The following is a 13397-nucleotide window of genomic DNA, read 5'->3' as shown; positions in this document are numbered from 1 at the left end:
TTTTTGTTCTGACATGCATGGTCAACTGTGGGACCTCAAAGACAGGAATGTGCCTTTACAAATCATGTCCAATCAATTTAATTTACCCCAGGTGGACGCCAATCAAGTTGTAGAAGGACCAAGGATGATCATTGGAAATAGGATATCGTCTCAAAGCAAAAGGTAAGAATTATTATGTAAAATGTATCTTTATAAAGTTAGTGTTAATTTCTAAACTGTTTTCGCTACATCTGAATACTTTGCCTCATAACACGTGATTGAGAAGTAGAGTCTAATTTCATACAAAACGCATTTGTTTCCACATTTCCTTGCCTCGATTACTTTTGACATTTTAGGAAAGCAGGCGAGGCGGCAAGAGGCGAGTAAAACCAATCAAGACCCTCCCAGTGTCAGGAGCACTAATGTTCCCCCTCCTAAAAAAGGGGACAAGGCCATCACCCACTCTACCCCTCCGCTCATCCCTTCCTCTATACTTGTATGTTCTTCTCTCTGCGAGAAGGACACATGTTAAATGCCGTGACCGGTAACAGGAAGAAATTGTCAAGCAGAGGGCATGTCGTCAGTAAGCAAAAACAGAAGAAGCATTTGACTGATGTCAATACTTCAGCCAAGAAAAACAACCCACCTAGGTGCGCCCCGCATCTTGGATATAGAGGTGGATACGTTGCACAGAGCAGTCAGCAAAATGTGTTAACCATGCAGTAATCACATATAGAGAGCAAGGCTCGGATTCCATCGACAGGACACTGCATCCTGACAGAAATACAGTAAGTTGTTTTGGTTGTGTCATGGGTCACATGTATATTGCAGATGCTTTTGTTGGATCAGAAAATGACTGTGTGCAGAACGTACAGTAAAGCTGCCAGAGCTGTTCTTTATCATTTTTGATCGCCTTGTGCCAGTGTGGTTTCCCCTGCCTGTTAAAGACTGTGCTAATGTCTTCAGTCATAATTAAGTAAATTATATTTTCCTGTGATAACCCCTATAGCCTACCTACTCTAAGCCACTCCTCACTGCATTGAACAGTATTATGAGTGAACAGTAATTGAGGTATATTGTTAGCCTAAATATACAATCACATTAGCAGGCCTTTCTAATCGACCTGGCCCAGGTATCCTGGAAGGATATTGACCTCATCCCGTCAGTGGAGGATGCCTGGTCATTCTTTAAAAGTGCCTTCCTCACCATCTTAAATAAGTATGCCCCATTCAAAAAAGAACCAGGAACAGATATAGCCCTTGGTTCACTCCAGACCTGACTGCCCTTGACCAGCACAAAAACATCCTGTGGCGTTCTTAGCATCGAATAGCCCCCGTGATATGCAACTTTTCAGGGAAGTTAGGAACCAATATACACAGGCAGTTAGGAAAGCTAAGGCTATTTTTTTCAAGCAGAAATTTGCATCCTGTAGCACAAACTCAAAAAAGTTCTGGGACACTAAACGCTGCCCACTGCTCTGAGGCTAGGAAACACTGTCACAACCAATAAATCCACTATAATTGAGAATTTCAATAAGCACTTCTCTACAGCTGGTCATGTTTTCCACCTGGCTACCCTTACCCCGGTCAACAGCCCTGCACTCCCCAGAGCAACTCGCCCAAGCCTCCCCATTTCTCCTTCACCCAAATCCAGATAGCTGATGTTCTGAAAGAGCTGCAAAATCTGGACCCCACAAATCAGCCGGGGTAGACAATCTGGATCCTTTCTTTCTAAAATTATCTGCCGAAATTGTTGCAACCCCTATCAGTAGCCCGTTCAATCTCTTTCGTATCGTCTGAGATCGCCAAAGATTGGAAAGCTGCCGCGGTCATGCCCCTCTTCAGAAGGGGGACACTCTAGACCCAAACTGTTACAGACCTATATCTATCCTACCCTGCCTTTCTAAGATCTTTGAAAGCCAAGTTAACAGATTACCGACCATTTCGAATCCAACCGTACCTTCTCCGCTATGCAACCTGGTTTCAGAGCTGGTCATGGGTGCACCTCAGCCACACTCAAGGTTCTAAACGATATCATAACCGCCATCGATAAGAGACATTACTGTGCAGCAGTATTCATTGCCAAGGCTTTTGACTGTCAATCACCAAATTCTTATTGGCAGACGCAACAGCCTTGGTTTCTCAAATGATTGCCTCACCTGGTTCACCAACTACTTCTCTGATAGAGTTCAGTGTGTCAAATCGGAGGGCCTGTTGTGCGGACCTCTGGCAGTCTAAGGGGGTGCCACAGGGTTCAATTCTCGGGCCGACTCTTCTCTGTATACATCAATGATGTGGCTCTTGCAGCTGGTGATTCTCTGATCCACCTCTAAGCAGACGACACCATTCTGTATACTTCTGGCCCTTCTTTGGATACTTAACTAACCTCCAGTCGAGCTTCAATGCTACACAACTTTCTTCCCGTGGCCTCCAACTTCTCTTAAATGCAAGTAAAACTAAATGCATGCTCTTCAACCGATCACTGCCCGCACCTGCCCGCCCATCCAGCATCATTACTCTGGGCAGTTCTGACTTAGAATATGTGGACAACTACAAATACCTAGGTTTCTGGCTAGACTGTAAACCTCCTTCCAGACTCACATTAAGCATCACCAATCCAAAAGTAAATCTAGAATCGGCTTCCTATTTCACAACAAAGCATCCTTCACATTTGTTGCCAAACATACCCTCGTAAAACTGACCATCCTACCGATCCTCGACTTCAGTGATGTCATTTATAAAATAGCCTCACTCATATCACCCTCACTAGCTTTAAGCACCAGCTGTCAGAGGAGCTCACAGATCACTGCACATAGCCCATCTGTCAACAGCCCATCCAACTACCTCATCTCCATTCTGTATTTATTTATGTATCTTGCACCTTTGCACCACAGTATCTCTACTTGCACATTCATCTTCTGCACATCTACCATTCCAGTGTTTAATTGCTATATTGTAATTACTTTGCCACCATGACCTATTTATTGCCTTACCTCTCTTATCTTACCTCATTTGCACTCACTGTATATAGATTCTCTTCTTTTTTCTACTGTATGCTTGTTTATTCCATGTGTAACTCTGTTGTTGTATGTGTCGAAATGCTGTGCTTTATCTTGGCCAGGTCGCAGTTGTAAATAAGAACTTGTTCTCAACTTGCCTACATGGTTAAATAAAGGTGGGAAAAAAGAAAAAAAATGAGGGATAACTACTCCAACAGGAGTAGTAATAAAAATAAAAATCAATAGCCTACGTCGATCTACTATCCCCCATAGCACAAAAGATCACCTATTTTATTGGTCAGCTTGTTGTTCTGTGCGAGAAAGAAATAGCCTATCCCAACACACTCTGGGACAGTTGTGGAATGATTGCTCCAAAATTCATATAACCAGTAGGTTAAGGCTACATCCCCCAAAAAGTTTAAAAGCAATGAGGCGCATGCAACAGATCGTTCAGATTAAGATGTTGATCAACTTATTTCTTTACATTCTAATCCACCATGGGAAACAGGTAGGCCTAAGGGTAAGAGATTAGAGGTGAGGGGTGAAGGGCCCTCTGTTCTGCAATAGGTCAGTGTTAAGGGTTAGAGAGCTGGGGTAAGATGTCAGGTGTGAAGGCCTACCTGTATACATAAGGTCCTCTCTGCTCCACCATGGGTTTCTCTCCAGCCAGGACTTCAGTAGGGTTCAGGACATTGAAGAAATAGACAGTCATGAAGAAGGGGACAGGGACATCCTTCCACATGGTGTAGGACATCTCATTCTTAGGGTCTATCACTAAGTTCTGAGGAGAAGACAATGATTTAACTACCATACAAAACAACATATGTACACATGAATATACATAGCGTGCAGTACGACAGCTCATTCTATACTCTGTGGGAGGGGCTCACTGACAGAAGCCCATATTCAGTGTGTGACCCATGTGGGAATCAAACACCTTCAAATTAGTGGATTCTGATATTTCAGCCACACCAGTTGCTGACAGGTGTACAAAATAGAGCACACTGCCATGCAATCTGCATAGACAAACATTGGCAATAGAATGGCTTTACTGAAGAGCTCAATGACTTTCAATGTGGGACTGTCATAGGAAGCCACCTTTCCAACAAGTCAGTTCGTCAAATATCTGCTCTGCTAGAGCTGCCCAGGTCAAATGTAAGTGTTATTATCAAGTGGAAAAGTCTATGAGCAACAACGGCTCAGCCGTGAAGCAGTAGGCCAAACAAGCTCACAGAACGGGACTGCCGAGTGCTGTTGCGCTTAAAAAATATAGGCACCAACCCTATATAGTGCCCATGATTTTGGAATGAGATGTTTGGCTAGTTCCTTCGTGATTATATACCTTCTTACAATATTGTGCATACTATTTTGCTTTACGTTTCTGCTTGTTAAAACTAAGAGAAGATATAACCTATTTGACACGAACGTGCACATATTTCATTTTAATCATTAAAATATCAAATCAAGGAATGCTAAATTTTGTTCCAGCTCAATAATAAAATGTGAATACATTTTTTAAAATCTCCCTCAAAACCAAATTAACAATTAAACTCAACTTGTAGTAAAATTGTTAATTGATATCGTTGTAAATTGCTGTAAATGGCTACTGTTTTTAATTGCATTGAGTTTGTGATGTATCAGTCTGTCTTGCTCGACTTTTTTTGTTTTGTTACATGTATGTAATGTCTCCGGCTGGATCAACCTAATTTTAATAACTAATTAATTAAATCAATCACCAATGTGTACGTCAGGTTCATTATAGGCACTTCGCTATACGTTAGTCGTGACTGACCAGGATAAATATTAATGGCGTTGCGTTAGAGGTTTTTAAATTATTAAAAACCTATAGGTAAAAACAATATTTTAATTGAATCTCCACTTACCTTGACTATTTGGTTGTCGATAATGATTGGTCCAACGAAAACTATAACTGTTCCAAAAACTAGCGTCAGAGTGCCAACGACTAAAAGTCCGATTGCTAGCTTAGATTTATTCATAGCTATTCACAGTTATTCACAGTTTAGCTGGGCACCAATAAAAATGTACTAAATCAAGCTATAGCTAGATAAAAACAATGCATGTAGGCTGTCGGCTATAGCCAAGTCATTCAGTGGCTTTTGTTTGGAACGCTGTCTGGTTTATTGCAGCTCTAGACAAGATTCAAGAATATGGAGTGTCAACCAATATACACCTACACCTTAACTGAATGGAAAGTGTTGAAGGTCCTTGCCACTCGCCAGAATATGATTTGAAAGTCCAAAGAAATGTGGATATTGCCGGTTGAAGTTAAGTGAGGGCTCTCAGAGTGGAACCGCTGTGTTTATATCGTTCAAGCCACGCCTCCCGACACGCTGGGGATGGTGTGTGTGTGTGTGTGTGTGTGTGAGTGGGGGGGGGGGGGGGGGGGGGGGGGCAATTTAATTACCGTAGCAGAGAAACGCATTTAATTTATAAATCACAACATTTAACGCAAAATCACATTTTAAGACCTAATTGTATAAGAACTAAGCAAATTTAGCAAATGAGGCCCCAGGTCAGAAAATGAAGATGAAGCCCAACATATTAATCTGTCACCTTTTCTGTTGCAGTTGTGAATTATGAGTCAGATAGACAAAGACAGGCAGAGGACAGACAGACGAACAAGGACAACACCACGTGTAAATTGTTGTGAAATGCTCTGGACCAAAAGAGACCAGTGGAAGGGTGTAAATCTGTGAAGGTTATCTTTTTGTGGCAGCAGGTAGCCTAGTTGTTAGGGTGTTGGGCCAGTGGTTACTGGATTGAATCCCTGACCTGACAAAGTAAAAATCTATCGTTCTTCCCCTGAGCAAGGCATTTAACCCACTGTTCCCCTGTGCCGTGGATGTCGATTAAGCAAAATGCAGAACACACATTTCAGTTGTACAACTGACTACTTTCCCTAAATTGATTCAAATGGACCCTCAAGGCAACTTATTTTAACTGCACACCACATTTTAAATTATAAAAAGGAATTATTTAGAAGTTTAGGACTCTCTCTGTGTCCCCACTGGGAAAGCTAGTGAGGGTTGAAGGGGCAGGGGTGGAATTGTTGAGAAACACATATGCACAAAAGCTTATTTCTCAAATTGTCTGCATACTGTACATTTGTTTACATCCCTGTTAGTGAGCATTTCTCCTTTGCCAAGATAATCCATCCAACTGACAAGAAGCTGCATAAACATTATCATTACACAGGTGCACCTTGTGCTGGGGACAATAAAAGGCCCCTCTAAAATGTGCAGTTTTGTCACACAACACAATGCCACAGATGTCTGAAGTTTTGAAGGGAGCGTGCAATTGGTATGCTGACTGCAGTATTGTCCAGCTGTTGCCAGATAATTTAATGTTCATTTCTCTACCATAAGCTGCCTCCAATCTCATTTTAGAGAATTTAGCATGGTATGGGTTATGGTATGGGCGGGCATAAGCTATGGCCAATGAACACAATTGCATTCTAGCAATGGCAATTTGAATGCACAGAGATACCGTGACGAGATCCTGTGGCCCATTGTCGTGACATTCATCCACCGCCATCACCTTGTGTTTCAGCATGATAATGCACGGCCCCATGTCGCAAGGATCTGTACACAATTCCTGGAAGCTGAAATGAAAATGTCCCAGTTCTTCCATGGCCTGCACACTCACCAGACATGACACCCATTGTGCATGTTTGGGAGGCCCTGGATCAACATATATGACAGTCATTTCCAGTTCCTGCCAATATCCACACAACCACAACCATTGAAGAGGAGTCGGACAATGTGAGGCAAATGGTGGGCATACCAGATACAGACTGGTTTTCTGATCCACGCTCCTACCTTTTTTTTAAAGGTATCTGTGACCAACAGATGCATATCTGTATTCCCAGTCAGGTGATACATTACAGAGACTGCATCTACACAGGCATCCCAATTCTGATATTTTGCCCAAATTTGTAGAAAGAGCTGATCTGATTGTTCAAAAAAACAATAAATGGAAAAAGCTCAGAATTGGGCTGCCTGTATAAACATAGCCAGAATGTGATTGAGTGTGTGCAACAGCATGTAGGCTCTAAGCTTCAAACCCAGTTTTACACCCATCTCCGGGTAATATGATTCACAGCAACATCTGACATTTCAACAGTTTTAACCAACCTAAACTCATATTCTCCATCTGTAGAGCATGACAAAAGAAAGTTCATACTGGTCTATAAACTTTTTTTTTGTTCATTTATTCTCACCCAAGGTGGAAGGTAGGCGTAGTGGCCTATACTAGAAATGACCAATAAAAAAGGTAAACCCTCCTAATCACAAAGGCACTCAAACACCTTCAACATGCTAAACAGGAGGGCGTGTCCTTTCCCAATGTCAACACGGTTTGAAAAGAGCTCACCTGTTAGTGGGTGAGCATAATATCATCTGAATGCCATTGTTTTAAAAATACCTGCATGGGTGAGATTTTTAATATAATAATTTCCATAATTTGAGTTTCTAAAGCTCCTGGCTTGAACTGACTGGTTTTTAAAGATCTTGACCTCAGACCTGAACTGATTTTGGGCCTCTTAATTAATCTCATGATGACCTCCTGTCAGTCTGAATTTCAACGTATCTGAACTCATGTGTCTATCTGATGACAGAGAGAGTGGACCAGGCTTAACCACGTGTGGACTTCCTAAACATCCTGCATGTCACCAGGCGTCAGTGTCTACATCCCTCCTGACACAAGACAGATCACTTGCACCATCCCTCTGTCTCAGAGGGTGGGTTGTCTTTTGTCATACAAATCATCAGTCATTTGGATGTTTTGAAACATTTCTGTGTTATATCTGCTCTATTTAATTAAACCCTCATTGCAGTAGACTCCAATTTATGCAGAAACATTTTTTCCAATAGGGTCAAATAAGATGTTCAAATGGTTTTGGGATTTGGGGAACTGTTAAAAACTCCTTCTACCTCTACCAAACTTTCCTCACATGTAAAGATGCTTTCAGTTTCCTCGGAATGTTCAAGATTTCCGTCATTTAAAAAGGTTACAGCCTCCTAACCTGGGAGGAGGCCATTACCACTTCCTAATGAATCTAACAAGGAACTTGTTTGACCTTCCCATATTTAACACATTTTATATATAATTTAAAAAATTCTGTCAACATATTAACACCTTAAGATAACAAAAAGGAATTTGTCCTTTCTAATGTCCACATCCTTCAAAACCAGTTTACCTGTTAGCAGGTGTTAATAGTATAAACACCTGACAGGCATTGTTTTGTTAATAGTTACAATCACCACAGTGTAACGGATTTATGGCAGAGGTAGATAAGATAACTAACATCACGCTTGACTAGAGTAGAGAGGTATTCTCTTCCTCCTTTATCTCATCCCCCGGTCTTACCACTTCCATAAATCTCACCCTGCCATATCCAGTCTACGTCCCAAATGGCACCCTATTCCCTACTTAGTGCATTACTTCTGAGCCCTGTGTCAAAAGTAGTGCACTAAATAGAGAATAGAGTGCCATTTGGGATGTATATATGGTCATCCACATTGGAGATATTGTGGGAAGAGACTACCGTTTTCTCTAACTCAGCTACATGGACTGCTTCTGCATGTTGCAGGTATGACTAACTGGGCATTCGCTCCAGGGCGTCCATGCAACTTAAGAATGTATTAACTTCAAGTGAAATTTCTAACATTTTCAAGTTCATATTCATCTTCAGCATCATCATAGTGTACGTGAAAATGTAACTATTTTCATCCATCTTCGGTGAACAGTTTAGAAATTAGAGCACTTTTTTTGTACATAGTTCCCCCATTTTAGGGGAGCAAAAGTATTGAGACAAATTCACGTAAACGTGTATTAAAGTAGTAAAAGAGTTAAGTATTTGGTCCCATATTCCTAGCATGCAATGACTACATCAAGCTTATGACTGTTTGTTTTGGTTGTGGGGGTATGATATGTGTGTCTAACTTTCTCACTCATCATTATTCACTATTCAATCAGTATTATCCATAATCATGGTACATCCACATTAAAGTAAAGTATTCAGAAACAGTTAATATTATTGTTTACAATAAAAGTGACTCCAAAATGACACTACATTATTTACCATTCATTTCTATTGGGCACAAAATCATCTGAAACACAACCAAAACAAACACCAAATACATCCAACAAGTTTGGGGGGGACCCCACAGTTTGGGAACCACTGTCCTAGGGTATTGAGGAATGGTTTTGTTTTTGCAATGGCCAGAGACTCTGAAGGGACATGTGTACCCTTGGTGGGGAACCCCTGTGTACCCTTGGTGGGAAGATGGTTGATCAGGTGGTTCCCACACTCAGTACATTCCTGTCTTGACTCCTGTTTCATGTCATACTTTTTCGGCATATAAAACACGCGCATGTAGAGACCCACACATTTGAATGTCAGTTTTCGAGATCCAACAAACCCAAGGCCAAACAGGGAAATGTATAGGCTTATCAAGGCTGTGATGAATACGGTTCTCATGTGATCACATTAAAGCTCTGACAAATTGACACTGTAGTTACCTCATCAGACATTTATTCAGTCAGCCTGATGTTGCTAACAGCAACATACTAGGCCATTGTAGGCCTACTCCCCTTAGCTAACCATCACTAATGAATCAAACCATACTTCACTGTTGATATTCACAGCCTCACCCCATCTTTATCCATGGACATGGGACATCTAGGGTGATGAAGAGAGTTCCTCTTAATTAAATGGCACAAGGCTTAGTAGCCCACCACAAGCCCTCATCTGACTGGCCTGTGAAATCTGTGATCCGGCCTGCCCCTGTCCTGCTTTTAAGCATCAAAAACAGTCTTATGCTGTCTGGCGGGGTGATCAAGAGCTGGCATGGCTCCCTCTGTCACATGCCTTCCTTCCTGACCAAACGTTGATAAGCATAATACCGGTTTTGACACACACACACACACACACACACGTGTGCCAGTCACATGATCAGACGTGGTTCTCCAGAGTACTTCCTTTTTTACATCCTTTTTGTTGTTGTTGTGGAAGCTTGACTTGGAGGGCATTGTTCCATACTTTATGGATCACACACAGTTGATGTGTTGCAAAAGATGTCAAATAATTCCAGGTGGTGTGTGGGGAAACGCATGAGGGCAGTACGAATGTTAGTGTGGAATTTAATCAAACACATGCCACCAGAGTAGGACTGGCAAAATATAAACTGTCAACTCCTTCCACTGGGACATGCTGCTGTGCAAATCAAATGCAATTGTTAAATATTTTATTTACTCTTTGATGGTGTTTATTATACACTGCTCAAAAAAATAAAGGGAACACTTAAAAAACACAATGTAACTCCAAGTCAATCACACTTGTGTGAAATCAAACTGTCCACTTAGGAAGCAACACTGATTGACAATAAATGTCACATGCTGTTGTGCAAATGGAATAGACAACAGGTGGAAATTATAGGCAATTAACAAGACACCCCCAATAAAGGAGTGGTTCTGCAGGTGGTGACCACAGACCACTTCTCAGTTCCTATGCTTCCTGGCTGATGTTTTGGTCACTTTTGAATGCTGGCGGTGCTTTCACTCTAGTGGTAGCATGAGACGGAGTCTACAACCCACACAAGTGGCTCAGGTAGTGCAGCTCATCCAGGATGGAACATCAATGCGAGCTGTGGCAAGAAGGTTTGCTGTGGCGTAGTGTCCAGAGCATGGAGGCGCTACCAGGAGACAGGCCAGTATATCAGGAGACGTGGAGGAGGCCGTAGGAGGGCAACAACCCAGCAGCAGGACCGCTACCTCCGCCTTTGTACAAGGAGGAGCAGGAGGAGCACTGCCAGAGCCCTGCAAAATGACCTCCAGCAGGCCACAAATGTGCATGTGTCTGCTCAAACGGTCAGAAACCGACTCCATGAGGGTGGTATGAGGGCCCGACGTCCACAGGTGGGGGTTGTGCTTACAGCCCAACACCGTGCAGGACTTTTGGCATTTGCCAGAGAACACCAAGATTGGCAAATTCGCCACTGGCGCCCTGTGATCTTCACAGATGAAAGCAGGTTCACACGGAGCACATGTGACAGACGTGACAGAGTCTGGAGACGCCGTGGAGAACGTTCTGCTGCCTGCAACATCCTCCAGAATGACCGGTTTGGCGGTGGGTCAGTCATGGTGTGGGGTGGCATTTCTTTGGGGGGCCTCCATGTGCTCGCCAGAGGTAGCTTGACTGCCATTAGGTACCGAGATGAGATCCTCAGACCCTTGTGAGACCATATGCTGGTGCAGTTGGCCCTGGGTTCATCCTAATGCAAGACAAAACTAGACCTCATGTGGCTGGAGTGTGTCAGCAGTTCCTGCAAGAGGAAGGCATTGATGCTATGGACTGGCCCGCCCGTTCCCCAGACCTGAATCTAATTGAGCACATCTGGGACATCATGTCTCGCTCCACAGACTGTCCAGGAGTTGGCGGATGCTTTAGTCCAGGTCTGGGAGGAGATCCCTCAGGAGACCATCCGCCACCTCATCAGGAGCATGCCCAGGCGTTGTAGGGAGGTCATACAGGCACGTGGAGGCCACACTCACTGCTGAGCCTCATTTTGAGTTGTTTTAAGGACATTACATCAAAGTTGGATCAGCCTGTAGTGTGGTTTTCCACTTTAATTTTGAGTGCGACTCCAAATCCAGACCTCCACGGGTTGATAAATTTGATTTCCATTGATAATTTGTGTGATTTTGTTGTCAGCACATTCAACTATGTAAAGAAAAAAGTATTTAATAATAATATTTCATTCATTCAGACCAAGGATGTGTAATTTTAGTGTTCCCTTTATTTTGTTGAGCAGTGTATGACTACTACAGATTTTTGGGGAACTTTAACATCCTGGTCTTTCAACTATTTTAAACTGAGTATTCTACCCCGCGCATACTACAGTAAGCAACCACTCATTCTCGCTATGACTGCTAAGTTGTATGGAGGGTAAAAGATTCTGAACACAGCCTCTGGCTCTTTATTTTTCATCCCTCTGCTCCCTACTTCATCTTCTTTCATTTCCTTAAAGACATGCTCTGGAACTTTGGCGACTGCTAAGTATTTTAGAAACCTCCCGCTTTGTGCTGGATGTGCCAATGTATAGTTCATATATGCATAATTTATCAACAGAATTACTGTCTCACCTCAATTTGCCACTAAATCCCAAATGTGAAAGTTTTTCTGGAAGCTGTGCTACACCATTTTCCCCCACGTGTGCCAGCGCCCTAGCAATTAGAGTTCCAGCTAATGACCTTCAGCCCGTCACCATTTGAGTGACAGCTAAGATACACAAACAGCAAAGTGAGAGCATTGATGTGGTGCACATATCTGCATATATGTGACATACTATTCAATTTTCTGGGACCACATTTGACTTTCAGATCTAAGGCTAAAAACTATGCAGAAGTACAGGATAATCTAAAATGTTCCCCTCCAATGCGTCTCCATGCATTCACTTCCTTCACGTGGCCCTGATTTCCTGTTCCTGAGAGCAGCCACGACCTTATTATGTAAGTCTATGGTCACGACTCACAAGACAGGGGCAGCCCCAAAACAAAAACGGGCCAGATCAAGCGAAATATAAAACGTAGCCCCCCCCCCCCCCCCCAAAGAAATGTCAATTGAAAAAAGGTAAAACGAAACGAAGTGCAGCTTGTTTGCGGTCTTTCCAGCTTCTGCTTGAAGTTAATGTGTTAGCTGTGTTGATGAACGACTGTGTCTTACCGAGAGAGCACATTTTCTATGCGAGGCGAAATCGTGCCTCATTACCTCATTGTTATGGAGGTGTCCAAATAAATGTCACAGGAAAACAGCTTAAACAAATGCAGCTAACGTTACTGTTGTTATTCTGTCTGCACTGTTTGACGTGACTGCAAGTTAGCCGTACTTGGCTAGCTAGAAAGCAAGGGAAAATAACGTTCAGCGAGTATGGCAATGTAACATTTAGAACGAACTACTGGGTCACGTCCATAGATACAGAACAAAAAGACTCAACGACAGTCACATCTCCGGCAACCGAACCAATAGAACGAAGAACCTGCTGGCTTGGGTAGCAAACCCTAGATTTGTGTCGGGACTACATCTTGTGGAAGGATGAAATATTATGAATAAATAAATTAAACTATGTCAATCATTATTTGAATATATTGGTAACCCGTTGTATAAAAGTGATAATGCACTCGAAGCTGGGGTTATTGGCTAACAACACCCGTGCCAACATATGCTCCAAACACCGGCTTCTCGGGCATATCATTTATGTAGCCTACGCTCTAGCTCCCCCTAGCTGCATTGCTCTGTGAAAAGTGAGTCCAGTCTGTAAGGCCAGAATTCTAACTTTTCTTTTTCTTGTCAAATCACACAAACAAATGCCAAATAACTCAACACTTTTTTTACACTGAA

At 42.5% G+C, this 13397-nt stretch overlaps 1 protein-coding gene across 4 annotated transcripts in view; it reads right to left on the bottom strand.

Annotated features, from left to right (window-relative positions):
• Nucleotides 1-5292, bottom strand: part of LOC110523398 (scavenger receptor class B member 1) — a 39228-nt gene extending 33936 nt beyond the window's left edge. For 2 of the 4 annotated variants that reach the window (XM_021602064.2, XM_021602063.2), the window contains exons 1-2: nt 4861-5292; nt 3598-3758 (exon numbers count right to left, since the gene is read on the bottom strand). In XM_021602064.2, the coding sequence (XP_021457739.1) occupies nt 3598-3758; nt 4861-4974 (275 nt within the window). In that variant the 5' untranslated portion in view covers nt 4975-5292. The remainder of the gene's footprint in view (nt 1-3597; nt 3759-4860) is intronic. The other 2 variants (XM_021602062.2, XM_021602065.2) reach the window with 2 other exon arrangements.
• Nucleotides 5293-13397: the final 8105 nt, after the last annotated feature.

This window comes from Oncorhynchus mykiss, chromosome 5 (assembly GCF_013265735.2).
Source record: "Oncorhynchus mykiss isolate Arlee chromosome 5, USDA_OmykA_1.1, whole genome shotgun sequence".
Classification (NCBI taxonomy): domain Eukaryota; kingdom Metazoa; phylum Chordata; class Actinopteri; order Salmoniformes; family Salmonidae; genus Oncorhynchus; species Oncorhynchus mykiss.
Note: the sequence above shows the minus strand (reverse complement) of the source record. Positions and strands in the feature narration are given on the sequence as shown.